Raw genomic sequence first — 15,092 nt, forward strand, 5'->3', positions numbered from 1 at the left:
GAAGTGACAGTCACTGTGATCCGGTCTTCATTTTCGAAAAAGTAAGGTCCGATGACCCCGTGTGACGAAACTGCACACCATACTGTGACCTTGCTGGCGTGTAAAGGGCGTTCATGAACTTCTTTAGGGTTGTAAGATGGAAATGGGCCTCATCTGACATCCATAGCTTGTCCAGAAGTTCATTGTCCTCGTTTATGTTTGTCATAATTTGCTGACAGAATTGTAATCGCAACTGGTGATCGTTCTCCTTCAGCTGTTGCACAATTTGCAGCTTGTACGGATGAAAATTTAAATCAAAACGGAGAATTCGGCGAACACTCTCTCGGGACACTCTGACTGCAGCTGCTTGCTTACGAACTGAACGCCGTGGGCTCTGTAAGACTAAAACGCGTACAGTTTCGATATTCTGCTGAGTACGAACACTTCTTGGTCGTCCTGTCGGTTTCTTTTTCAGAGCAGATCCAGTCTCTTCAAAGTTTTGAACCCAAGTTTTTATCGTGTGTTTTGAAGGAACGCGACCATGACGCCCTAATTTGAAAAAGCGATGGAACTCCCTCTGCGCACCTTCCAAACTATCGTCTGTTTTGTAAAACATTTTTATCGCGAAAGCACGCTGTCTGCCGTTCCATTCCTCCATTATTACTGAATGGCGTGATTGTTTACAGCTCACAGTCCCCTTTCCGTAGTGCTACGAACTGTACATGGCTGCCACTACGCACCTCAAAAGTTCCCATTTTTCTGTGTCACCTTGTACATGCCTTAACGGCATATACTTGTGCCCGGAATACTGTCGTGTACTGCCCGAGGCTAAACTAAGTTTCCACCTCGTGCCATAGCAGAACACACCAGCTCCAATGCCCTTATTTATCTTGGAACCATCTGTATACCAGATCAGTTCCCCTTTTCTATTGACTGTGAAAGGTTTTTCATATACATGTGTCAGTATCATTTTGTCAGACCCCATTTGTAATATGGGTTCTCTTTTTCATGTCCTGAGTTATGTATGCATGTCTGAAACTACTGGATTTAGGTTTCCATTGATCACTGCATTGGAGATGGTAAGATTCCTGCCCTGGCCTCTGCCTCCAACTGTGTATGCACTGGGGGGAGTCCAAGGAGTGTCTCCAGTGCAGCTGTTGGAGATGTTCGAATTGCTCCTGTGGTACCCAAGCAAGCCAACTTTTGCAATTTGCTAAGTTCTGCCTTGCTTGTCTTGAGTTCAACTCTGGGCCATCATATTGTGGCACCGTATGTAATTATGGGTCTTACAACTGCAGTGTATATCCAATGCACAATGTGCAGCTGCAGTCCCCAAGTTTTACCAAACATGCTCCTGCATGTCCAAAAAGCCTTATAGGCTTTATTGATGACCTTGTCCAGCTGCTTTTTCCATGTCAGTCCCTTGTCTAATACTAGACCAAGGTACTTGACATTGCTGGAGAGCTGGATCGTCTTATTGAAGAGGGTCGGTTCCTTAAGGCCCTTTATATTTCTCTTCCTGGTAAATGGTATAATTACCATCTTATTGGGATTGATGGAAAGGCTTGTTCTTTCAGACTATTGTTGGACCGTGTACAGAACTGTTTGAAGATGCTCTGATACTGTGGAAAGGAATTTTCCATTTATGAGGATTGCTATGTCATCAGCATATTCTACTGTATAATACCCATCGTCATTAAGTCCCCACAGGAGATCGTCAACGACCAGGCTCCACAGCAGAGGCAAGAGCACCCACCCCCCCTGCAGACAACATCTAAATGCGAATGCCCCCAGGGTCTCTCCTGATAGTGTGGCAGCTATGGTTCTGCTTTCCAGCATAGCGCTGATCCACCTGCATATTGCAGTCTATGCCATTCTTTCCAGTGGCCTATTTTGATTATATCAAATGAGGTTCTATCAAAAGCTCCCTCTATATCAAGGAATGCTCCTAAGGCATTATCCTTGTGCTCAATCGCACTTTCTGTGCATGTTTCCACATTGTGTAGTGCACTTTTGGTAGATTTACCTGTTTGGTAGGCATGCTGGTTTCGGTATAGAGGACATGTCCCTGAAATTCCTATCCACTATTTTCTCCATCGTTTTAAAAAAGAAAGAGAGGCTGATAGGACGATAAACCTTAGCCTCAGTGTAATCTAGTTTTCCAGGCTTTAGGATAAATGTCACCTTAACTTGCCTCCATGCCATGGGGATAAGACCATATGCCATGCAGGCTCTATATATGTGGCATAGGTGTGGAAGTAAGAGATCTACCCCTTGCTGCAAAAGTGCCAGTACAATTCCATCTGTTCCCGCTGACTTAAATGGTCTAAAGGTATTCAGTACCCATCTGTCATTTTTGCCATCACATTTGTTAGCAAGTGATCAGCCTTTTTTATGCTGATACATATTTTCTCTTGCAGCTTCCACAACTGAGCATAAATTTTGGTGAAAATGAAGTATTCCTGGTGATTCTTTTGTGCTCTGTGTTGAATTATAGAAGGCGAAGGATCCAGGTTTCAGATTTTTTGCATATACTTTCTAATGTTTATAGTTTCATGGGAAAGGTGGAAAATGGTGGACTTGTGTGTGGTGTTACCAAATCTCAAGAACATACATGCTACAACTCTTTAATGAACCATCACAACACAACAAATAGTAAAACATCAAAGTCAGCGTTCAGCTGTGGCTTTGCTACATGTTTTGGCCACTATCGGCCATCATCAGGCAAATACATATCAACAAAAGTCTACCATTTAACTCCAATCATAAAATGGATATAACACTATTAATCGTACAAATTTAAAAATGCTTATGTAAAAAATACAAAAGTTCAGATTATACAAAAAAATTAAAAATTGAAAGTATTATAACAAGATATAATATTAATGATGTTTTCAAAAACATTGAATAAGTTGTTGGATATACTTTGTGTGCATTTCCATAGACAAGAGGGAAATTCGATATTACTTTATATAGAAGATTTTAAGAGAGGCCCATGGTGTAGCAATTAATGAATCTGAAAATAATGTAAAAGTAGTAATGTTAAATTTTGTTATAATTAAATGATTTAACATTGAAGATATAGTATAAAGTATATGTTATTACTTACTGTGTAATGTAGCCGTACCACTGACACCACCAGCTTTATTTGTAATCAGTATTTCTTTTTAGAGTAATTAAGCATAGGATGTAGTAAGGAACATTCAAGGGTAACTTAGCGTGACTCTTGGTTTCAAGAATAAGGCCTGCTTCACTGCTACAAAGACCAGGCAGGAAGCACCCCGCCGAGTTTTCCAGGAAATTCAGTTCGAAAGTTGACCGGCGGGATCCTTTGGTAAAGTTACACTTGACAGGTTTTGAACCCCGTAAGTCAAAAGTGGGAAGGCCAGCAAACCACGGTACTGGTATAATTTTTCAAGCAGCTGTCAAAAACGACGTTAGGACTTTTAAGGTCCAAAGTCACAAATTAAAGCTAGGTGATTGGAGCAGTGAGAATTATGGTTAACTCCCCAAATTCGAATTGTTCCAATCAGCCAAAATTAGGGTAGTAGCTTGGAGGCGGAGCTGAAACTGTGAAGATTTCTTGCTTCGAAGCAGAGTCAGTCTGCTAAAGGAGTCTCTGAACAACTCTCCAAGTGTAGAGTCGAAAAATTAGTGTCACTGGCAGTTGGGTTTTAAAAGTCAAAGTTAAAACAGAATTATGTTTAAGCATGTTACGGGAACAATCCTTGAATAACTCTGCAAAATTTAATGTGCATCTTACTTTGTCTTGAAAGTTTAAGCGAAAGTGTTACTCCTGTGTGTTGTGCTAAAAGAAGCAGTCACGATTTCAAGGTGTTTTAAGGGATTAAGGACAAGTGCTGTTACATGTATATCAAGATCTGCTCATTAAACAGTGTGTGGTAGTGCCTAGCCATAAACACTCTTATCTTTCCCGCTGACGTGGGGCCCGTATGCACCCTGAAACAGAATCTCATTGCTCTAGTGCGAATACAGTACCTATCACCTGTAGTTTCCGGTTCATCCCCCCTTTTTCCTGAAATGTAAGCCTTTATAGTAAGCTTACTGGCGCCCAGCATTCAGATAACTCATACTCCGCAAACAATTATCCACAACAACAACAAAAAGGGATAAGGAACTGGATAAGAAGGATGCAGCAGCAACCTGCAAACTCAGAGTACCAACAGGTGAGAGGGAACGGCTAGAGGAGCAGCTGCAAGCAGCAACCAAGGGGCCAAAAAGACAGTAAGAGAAGGAAAGTGGCACCAACATAAGGAAAGAGCGGTTAGAGGAAAGTGACGCCCAACGGAGTAAACGGTTACAGTAATGCTGCCTCGTCATTAAGAAGAATTGTCCGTATTGCATGGAAAGCAAACAACGACTGGATTAAGGTCGATGTAAGGGAGGGAGGGGGGATAGAAATTAGGTGTATGCGGAAGTGATGGTAAGGGGGGAGGGGAGAGAGTATAACTGTATATTACGTTTTGTGTGTATCAATTATAACATCATATATAGGATTAAACATTTCAGTGAAATTATCATTCAGTTGTAGGTTTTGTTTACTGATTTCGTATATATGAAACTTTTTCGTAAGTATCTAAGGTTCGCCCTTTCTTGCCGATATATAAAACTTCCAATGTTTTGTCTATCGTACCATATTCATGTGTGATGTCCAACACATGTTGAGCAAATTTGGAACTTTGTCCGTTATTTTTTATGTCACGTATGTGTTCTTTGAATCTGATTTTAAAGGTATGTCCAGTTTGTCCAATATATTTTAATGGACAATCAGAACATTGTAGTTGATAAACCCCGCTTAGATTATACATGTCATTTTTGTCTATGGAAACGCACACAAAGTATATCCAGTGACTTATTCAATGTTTTTGAAAACATCATTGATATTATATCTTGTTGTAATACTTCAATTTTTTAATTTTTTGTATAATCTGAACTTTTGTATTTTTTACATAAGCATTTTTAAATTTGTACGATTAATAGTGTTATATCCATTTTATGATTGCAGTTCAGTGGTAGATTTTTGTTGATATGTATTTGCCTGATGATGGCCGATAGTGGCCAAAACAAAGCCACAGCTGAATGCTGACTTTGATGTTTTACTATTTGTTGTGTTGTGACTGTTCATTAAAGAGTTGTATATTGTAGCACAGCAGGATGCATGAAATTAAAAACATACATGCTGCTGATGCATGTAGTATCTTAGGACAGTGAGGTTCTCTCGGAAGATTTTGGGAACATCATAACCTTCTAACTCTGTCTCTCTTGTTATAACATGACATTACTCACCCACAGGCTTGGTTGAATCCTGCAGTGGTTTACCTGCTTTACATCCATATAAAATATGACAAAACATATGTGGGGAAGTCATAAAATTTTAATTATCACCCAGAAGAAACAGACACAGTAAAACAGATAAAAGTCCAGATGAAGCCCAACCTAAGCTGAGAGTTAAGTCAATATTGCAATGACAGTGAATTTAGTATAAGAATAATTAAAGAATGCTGCAAAAATTGTAGTTGCTTGAAGATGGGCTTTTCAGCCTAATACCATCTGTATCATTTCCTTTCCAAAAACAAAAAAGTACACACCTGACCATCAGAGTTAGTCATTTGTTGCATAAGAGGTCTGAGAGTCATGTTTATGAACAAACCTGTCAGCATAGTGCAATTGTTGAATATGCTGAAATTTGTTACCAGCTAAATAATGATAAGAAGTAGGTCTGTGATGACAGAATGTGTTATTTCTACCTGTATTTCTGTGTTGGTCTCTGTAAACATGTTTATTTTTGGTAGGAAAAGTTCATTTATAATTATCTTACATCTGTTACTAACATTTGATTATGAATGAGGTCTAGTACTTCTGATAATTCATGTTATTGACCAAAAATATAGTGTGGTTCATTCTGCAGGTATATTGTTTTGGTTGTATAAATCTTTTTTTGAGAAAGAGAATTTGACTTCAAATGAAGATATGTTGATATTTAGTTGTGTTTTTTCATCACACTTTCCACTTCCTACTTTTCTGTGGTCATGTAATTGATCATTAGATCACCTGTTGGAATAAATGTGGTGAAATGTGTAATTATCTTCTTTGTAAGAAAATAAATTTTTCTCTGTTCCGAAATCCACATATAATAATAATAATATAATAATCCACATGTAATAAAAGTAAATTATGAATGATTCAGTATGCAAATTCAGGCTGCAAATGAATTCTTTGTGAGTTCACTGCATATTGAAGTTTGGGACAGTTTAGTTGAACATCAGATATTTGTCTTTTTGAAGTTGTATAGATTTTGTGGGTATACAGCCACAATCTGTATTTTACATTTTTACCTATGTATATCCAATAATTTAATCTAATGAGGACTTTTCCTTGTTAAAAAGTGTTGTTTTGTTTGTTCCTTTAAGGATGCGTGTGAATGTTGAAATTTAGTTCAGTAATGGGGTACACGTACTGAGATTGCATTAGGCCACATTCTGATGGGCCACTGCAGCCACCCTTAGAAAAGAGGTTCTGTCTGTTATTAGGTGCATACAAAACATGTGAAAGAAGCTCACCGCCTGCTGAACAAGTCGATCATTCGTGTTGAGCAACCTGACATACATCTGGATGAAGAGGAACAGCTGGCAGATGAGCCAATGGATCTGGATGGAGAAAATAGGGATGTACCAAATGCTGAGTCCAGGGCAATGAATGGTATGCACATATCACTTTCCCATTTCATAGGCCCAACCGAGCAAGTGTTCCCCTTCCTTCTTAGTTTGAATATGCAGTTATCTATACCACATTTGAAATGAACATGGATTGAATTCTAATACTGGCTGTCCCAAGCTTTTCATGGTATTGCAGCATGTAGAGCCATTACTGTGCAATGACCATGAGATAGGTAAACATACCAAAGCTGTTTCTAGAAAACGTCTTCGTAAACACATTCCTGCAGCAATGGATATGCATGCAGCAATAGAGGTAAGGTTGTAAACAGTGTTTTATACTTGGTCCATGCAAATGGGTTATAAGAGTGGAGTTGGAAGGGAGAAGACTTGGGCCCAGAAGCAGAGGACTAGCCATTATTAGAAGCTGTTACTAGACACTGTTAGTGAAGACACTGCTGGCTGGAAAAGACTTAGCATGATCTGTAAAGTGTGGAAATTAGCAATGGCGCTATAATTAATTGTAATTACAGGTTGTGTGTTAACATGGTCGGTAAATCTAATATCCAATCCAAAATCCCATCGAGAGTCACACTCATACACGTGACAGTATCCTTTAGCCTTTCCAGGTAAAGTATTCCTCACAGTGTGTTCCAGAGTTTGGTGGAGGTGTGCACAGTAGTTGCAGTTTGGGTTAAAATTGTTTTTTAAATATTTCATTTTTAGGAATGTAGTCAAGTTCAAAGGGCAGTAGGCAATTCATGCACAAAGGTGGCACTGGGAAGTTAGCTGTTATGTCATTTGCAGTGTTGTAGCAGTGAGCAGAGGTGTAAAATTGCATCTGGTTGAATGTATCATCATGTATAAACTGCCTGATACCAGTTCATTAATTTTTTATCATGTAACTTCATGTCTGCTGTCCCAGGTTATAGAGCAATTTTTAATGAGGATTTTGATCATAAATAAAATGTTTTAAAAATAATTGCAGTGAGTTTGTTTTAATGACTTGTATGTACTTGGCAGAAGGGTGAAGGCATTCAAGTTTGCCTCCATGGTACCTTTCAGGGTCTTGCTATATAAAACCTGAAGTGACATGCGTTTATATGTTTACACACATATGGGGGTACTGCTATTCCCCCCCCCCAAAAAAAAACAGTGAAACATTCCTTGTGCTTAATTGAACACTGCCATGAAGACATATGGCGGAATGGAGGTGTAGCTGAATCATGAGTGGCAATGAGTGGTCAGCTTCATGCCCTAGCCACTTTATCTTTGAGAAAAGAGGCCCAAGTACCCATTTCCTGGGTCCCGGTGCCGGTATGGATGCAGGAGTAGAGAAAAATCACTTGTCCTACAAAGTGTCAAACCCCAGCCATTCAGACCATAGCCTGATATTATTTATATGTATATGTATATATATATATATATATGTATAATAATGACTGATATTAATAATATGTATTCATTTATTGTACTATATGTAATTACCGCCAAACAAGATAACTTTATTAAGTTGTATATAAATTTAATTTTGTACTGATGTGTGTTATTTCTTATAGTTTTTTTTGTAGGATGAATATAGCAGTAACTGCTAATATACTGTCATGTATCGGGGTTTTTGTGACTAATAATAATGGGTTCTGGATTTATTGCCACTTCTTTACAATTACAATCAAATGTGACAGCTCACAATCAATGACTGCCTGTGACATACTCCATTCCTTACTGGACTGTGAGCGTCTCCTCTTCCACTGACACATTGAACTGCCTTGGACGTCTGTCTGACAAATCCGCCCTTCTTGTCTGCATGGGTCCTTATATAGGCTAGCTCATATCCATAGAAACTGTTGGTCGCTTGCACATATCCATCTAAATTATTTGTTGTGATGAAAACACGCTTACCGACACGTTGGCTGCTAAGCAACTGAGGTCGTACTGTTGACTGCGTTTCACGTGTTCTTGGCCAGATCATATTTATTGTTTCATTTCTTTGTCTGCATCTGATTTTGCTTGGTTGGCTTTTCTTCCTTCTCGCCAGACATTCATTTTGGCTTCCATCAGGGCTATCAGCTGTTCCAATGTGGCTATCATGGGATCATATGGCTCCATGATAATCTGTCATGTAAATTACAATCCAGTGATGCACATTTTAATGCAGTCCAATAATTTGGTCATGACTTTATGGCGTGACTAAAAGTGTGAGAGTATAAATTCTTCTATGCAATAATTCATTCCAGTCGATCAAATCCAACAAATTCTGACACCAAAATGTCACATATCAGGTTTTTTGTGACTAATAATAATGGATTCTGGATCTGATGATTGGATTTATTGATACTTCTTTACAATTAAAATCCATTGTGACAGCTGACAATCAGTGACTGTCTATAAGTTGCTCCCTTTCTTACTGGACTATGAGTGTCTCCTCTTTCATTGTGATGAATGATGAATGACGAATCACTGCTCACACATTGAACTGTCTTGAACGATGTCTGTCTTCTTGTCTGCACGTCTCCATATATAGGCTAGGTCAGGTCCATGGAAATCATTTGTCGCTTACACATGTCCATGTAATTATTTGTTACCATGAAAGCATCCTTACCAAAAGATTGGCTACTAAGCAACTGAGGTCCTACTATTGACTGCATTACCTCGAGAATGTTTTTACCAAAGCATTGCCTAGCAAATGGTCTTATTCCGTCAATACATTGATAGTGCAGCACATATTTTTCCCTCGACCTCAGGAAGACGATTTTGTGGTCAGTAATATCTCGGTCATTTGTGTGGATTTAACCCTTTCCCATCATACGTTGATATATAATCGACATTGAGACTGTTTCCACAGACGAATGTTGATATATGATCACAAAGTTTCTTTGGTGTTTTTCTGATGATATGTCAGTCATACATTGCTACTTGTCACTATATATTATACCACTGCAATCATGAATGTTTAGTCTGCATTCTTATGCCATCTGGAAGACATAATTTGAACTACTTGAGGAATGAATGGCATTTATATATTACTGCATATCTGTGTTAGCAACATGGCTTTGCTTTTGGGTAGACATCTGCCTTCTGGTGTAAAAGAATGAAAATATGATGCTGTGTGTGTCAAGAATGAAGAATAAAATAGTGCTTTGTCAAATGAAGAACTCGATATGACGACATTGAATTGTAAAATGAAAGAGAAACTGCAAGTGAAGAATCAAGCAATGAAATGTCTGAAAGTGAGAGCGACAGTGGAACAAGTGTTGTACTTGCTGTTGGGTGGGAAGAAATGACCATGTGTGACAAGAAACCCAAGACATGCACATTTAATAAAAATGCAGGGCCACAATTTAACCTGCTACGAGATGCAGAGCCTGTGGATTGGTTTTTTAGTTTATTTTTCAGTGACAAGCTTTTGAATAACACTGCTATAGAGACAAACAGGTATGCAAGACACAAAATTTCAGCTTAGCCTAAGGTCCATTTGAAGTAGCTGGTCTAATTATAAATATAGGCCTAATGCCGTTACCCGACATAAAAGACTATCAGTCTAGTGAGTGGGCAACTCATACCATTTTTTGGGGATGTAATGTCTAGAGTTTCCATGATTTATTCCAGCCGTCTTACAGTGCATACACTCAACCACTTCACTCTTCACTCCCGCACTACATGTTTCAGGACAAAGGTGCCTTCTTCAGGTGCTTTTTGATTTACGTTAAACTACTTCTAGAGTCTTAGAGTTTGCTTTTTGCAGATATTTTGCATGATTCATGATACAACTGAAGAAAGCAATCAGGCCATCAAAAGAACAAGGAAAGTACATGGGGTGATAGAATATATAGAGAAACAGTTTCAGAAATATTTTGTGCCAGGTAAAAACATTGCAATAGTTGGGTTCAAGGACAAAATAATTTTCACAACTTATAATCCTAAAAACCTATGAAGTGGGGCACCAGATTATTTGTATTAGCTGACGGAGACACTGGTTATGTTCACAGTATAATTCCCTATTACAGAAAAATTACAGGTGACTTGTGTAACGTGCCATACTCAGAAAAACCTTTCATTTCAAGAATAGTTCTTTCCTTGATGGACAGACTAGAACTCAATGTGTCTGGTGCTGTAGGTTACTGCCTTTTCACTGACAGATGTTGTAATGTTCAGTTGGCCCAAGAATTGGACAATTAAAAATTCCACACAACAGGTACTATTATTGCTGGTAGAGTTGGCAATCCAAAACCATTGACGAAGGGGGACATGAAAAAATGAAGAGTGGGGATACATTTACCTAAAGAGGGAATGTCCTGCTAATGGGCTTGGAAGAAAAGAGGGTGGTTCTCATTCTGTCTACATATCATGACACACCATTGGAAAAGACAGTGACACAGCAGAAAGAAATTCAAAACCCAATGTGTGTACTCGACTATACAAAGCATATAGGTGGTGTAGATTGCAGTGATCATTACTGTGCAATGTATGCTTTCATTCATAAATCTCTGAAGTGATGGAGAAAACTCTTTCTGGTGCCTGCAAGTGTACATTGTAAATTCATACAATTTGTATAGCAGCTGTAAGGCACACATGAGAGCGAAACAACTGTCACATGTAAAGTATCAACCAGCTCTTATTGAAAAGACAAGAAGACAAAAGGTACTAGACTGAATGGTAGCAAGCATTACCCCAAATTCAGTATCTTCTTAATTTCCTCCTGAATCAGGTTTTGATTTGTTATCATCATTCCCAAATATCTGAACTGTGCCACATATTCAAAACGTCTGTTTCATATCTTTATGTCATGATTCTGCCCTGCATATTGGTCATGAGACAACAACATATACTTAGTTCTCTCTGTGTTTACTTCTAGACCAACCTCCTTCCTTGTGTCAGTTAAAGTCTCTGTGTTTTTCTTTATGGTATCTATATTATCACCCAGTATATACACATAATCAACAGAGACTGACAGCTGATGTGTCCCGTTTAATTTCAGTCCCACCTGGTTCTTCTGGACCTTCCTAATGGCATTTTCTAAAGCAAAGGAGTGGCAATAAAGCATCTCCTTGTTTTAGACCATTCTGGATAGCAAATTTATCAGACAAATGTTTACCTATACGGACTTTACTATGCGTTTTTGCACAAACACATTTTAATCAGCCTAACTAGTTTATGGATATCCCAAACTATCAGAATATTGTATAATACTTCCCTCTTAACTGAATCATAGGCTTTTCTTGAACTCAAACAAATGAATATTTAAGAATGTTTTAAAATGTTTCTTATTTATGCAAGATTTGGAAATAATATTGTGACATGTCTAACCGTTGCTGGGCAATGGGAGGTGGAACGAGTTACCACAAAGACAGACCCTTGATAAACGGTCAGTTGCCAAGTTATGCAACAGTAAGGAAAGTGGTGTTCATCTGTACCGAGCCAAGCTGAAGCGTGCTGGTTGCTACACAGCGTTGCCCAGCAATGCCTTTGTAAACATGGCGTCACGCAACAGGGGAGCCCGTGCAGCGACTGTTGCTAGGCAGTTGGTAAACACGATGTCACGCAACAGTGAAAGCTATCATGTAACTCTTTTCTGTGTTGTCAGTGCGGAAGCTACATAACAGGAGTATTCGTCAGTGAGAGGTAGTAACCAGTTAGTTGCAGTCTAGCATTTGCCGGAGTGAATGGAAGCAGACGAAGTAATTGTGATACTGCCAATGGCAGTAATTGTGAGATTGTAAATTGTGTAAATGTAAGAGCGAATGTGCAATAAATTCGCTAGATCCAGAACTGCATGAAGTTATTTGTCACGTCACATACCCAACACGTGACAGTATATTGAAGAACTACAGGAGATGGATAGAATGATGGAAACACTAAGAAAGAGGGACAGAATTTGTGTTGTCTACACTGATGGAACTTAGTTGACAACACTGAATATTCTTTCATTTTTAGTGCTCTGTAGTGTTCTTCTCAGTGCATTATTGACTTTGTTGAGTGACAGTCCATGGGAAAGAATAAGAAAATGGTAGACATGGCTGATTTTGAAAGAGGACAGATCAGATCATTGGTGTGCATTTAGGTGGCGCATCTGTGACAAAAACTGCCACATTATGAGGTCTATCGAGAGCGACAGTTTTCTAAGGTTATGTGAGCATACACAGACCATGGGAAGATAACTTCAGCAAAGAGGAACAGTGGATGAAAATGAACATTTACAGAAAGAGATTGTCATACACTGAGGATTGTTTTGAAAAATAACAGAACTACTGCAGCACGAGTGACAGGACAGCAGAACTGAATATTCATCATGAAGACCATTTCCACAAAAGCTGTTTATTATCCCAGAAATAAGCCCAACCCCAATGTATTTACCTGTATCTGAAAGTTATAGTCCCTGTATGTTAAGCAATTTTGAATGCTGATATTTATCAGGTGATACTGATGTTCATTAGATGATGCAGATGGTGAAAGAGATGCACAGAAAAAGAGAAAGCTTATTCTGTCATTTGAGGAGTACAGGACACTGTCTACTATGCTGATTGTACATATGAGAAATGAAGAAATTCGAGCAGAAAGAGAAGGTAAGTTCCTACATTCGTGACTGTACATCCTATCATATTTGCTCTTTGTAGTGTTTTAATTCTTCTGTTACAGTTCTCAGTTGCTCAGCTGTATTTTGTATACAAAGAACTCATGCCAGAATCAGCACAGGGCTGCTTGGTAAAGGTAGCAACATACTCCTTTTGCCAAGAAATCAGAGTAGTTATTATTACCATTGGAAAGTTTAAAAACTGATGGAAAAAATAACTCTCTGTAATATCATCACGAATATTCCTCTGTTAGCCCAGAGTTTGTAGTTTACTGTTCAGAATAGATATCTCTGTTTCATAGCATTATGGTGTGGCACCACTGTAAACTAATTGTTTTGTGTACCACATCTCTTGGTCGATTAGTTTTTTCTGTGTTGCCCAATCATATGAGGTTCTTGTGTCTCAGTTTTTATCCTTTTTCACTCTGCGATGAGATCATGGGCCTGGTGTAAAAATAATCACCACTTTGTTGTACTCAAGTACCCTTTTGCATTAATATTGTATCTCTTTATAATATATTTCTACTGTACATGGCCATCATTGCACACACATATACCTATATGTATATATTAGTTTTACTAAACTGTTTCACTGTATGTTATTTTTCATGTGTGAATGCTGTGCCTGGGTTTGATATCAGATTGGGTCATGTAGGATTTGTGGTGGACAAAGTGGCACCGGTCAGGTTTTGTCTGAGAACTTCAGTTTCCCCTGCCAGTTCTTATTCCACTGACTGTCTCACACTCATCATCATCATCTATCAGCTGGGGCTTGTACAGTAGGTCAAATAGTGGCAAACATACCAAATAGACTGTCTCACGCCACCCCAAGAAAATTTTGTATGTGAAGGCGATGTTAATTTCTTAATATTATTTTATATGTATAATTTACTGAAGAGTTAATTACAGATGCATTAAAAATATGTTCACTAAAATGTTCAGTCCTGTTGAGCTGTGTGTGTTGCATTCAGGGCTAGTATGTGGGTGTTACATAATGTGGTGGCCTGTGTGTATAGATAGATACCTACTGAGCTAGCTCCCTTGCTGTGGTGCCCTGTGTGTGTAGAGATTAATGCAGAAACTTCTTCACTTCTTGCTTCTTCACCATCATCGTCTACTGGGTCATCTGATTCAGAAGAGCCCCTTTCTCAGTAACCACCACTGCCAGCACCACAAGCAAACCTTCAACTTAGTGTTAGCAAAACTTTTCATTTAAAAGTGGTGTTGTTATTGTGTTCTGAATCTTCATGTCTTGACATAATAAAATTGATGATATGAAGGACTGCTTTTACAAGGAAGTAGAATGTGTAGTTGATAATTTCCATAAGTACCATATCAACATTTTGTTATGAGATTTCAATGTCAAAGTAGGTAGGGAAGACATTTTCAGCCCAACAGTTGAGAGTGAGACTTCACATGAAATTAGTAATGATTATGGAGTTAGAGTCGTAAACTTTGCCACATCCAAAAATCTGACTGTCAAAAGTACGATGTTCCCACATTGTAACATTCATAAATTTACTTGGACTTCTCCAGATGCAAAGACCCATAATCAAATTGACCATATTTTGATAGATAGGGGATGACATTCAAGTGTACACGATATCTGATCGTTCACGGCAGCAGATTATGATACTGACCACTAACTGGTGGTGGCAAAAGTTAGAGAGACTGACAGTGAGTAAATAAACAATGCACAAATTTCATATAGAGATTCAGTCTGAAGAAATTAAATGATTTAGAGGGTAAAGAGCAGTATCACGTTGAATTCTGAAATAGGTTTGAAGCTCTGGGAAACAGATGCTGAGGTGGATATTAACACTTTGCGGACCAGTGGCATATTTTTATGCCCAGCGCTTTTAAACGTG

At 38.5% G+C, this 15,092-nt stretch overlaps 1 protein-coding gene across 2 annotated transcripts in view; it reads left to right on the forward strand.

The window, feature by feature from the left end:
* The window catches only part of LOC111861764 (DNA replication licensing factor Mcm6), an 82,603-nt gene that overhangs the window by 61,195 nt on the left and 6,316 nt on the right, over nt 1–15,092 (forward strand). For both annotated transcript variants that reach the window (XM_023846598.2, XM_023846599.2), the window contains 2 exons: nt 6,531–6,699; nt 13,088–13,216. In XM_023846598.2, coding sequence (XP_023702366.1) covers nt 6,531–6,699; nt 13,088–13,216 — 298 coding nt within the window. The remainder of the gene's footprint in view (nt 1–6,530; nt 6,700–13,087; nt 13,217–15,092) is intronic.

This window comes from Cryptotermes secundus, unplaced genomic scaffold (genome assembly GCF_002891405.2).
Source record: "Cryptotermes secundus unplaced genomic scaffold, Csec_1.0 scaffold383, whole genome shotgun sequence".
Taxonomy (NCBI): domain Eukaryota; kingdom Metazoa; phylum Arthropoda; class Insecta; order Blattodea; family Kalotermitidae; genus Cryptotermes; species Cryptotermes secundus.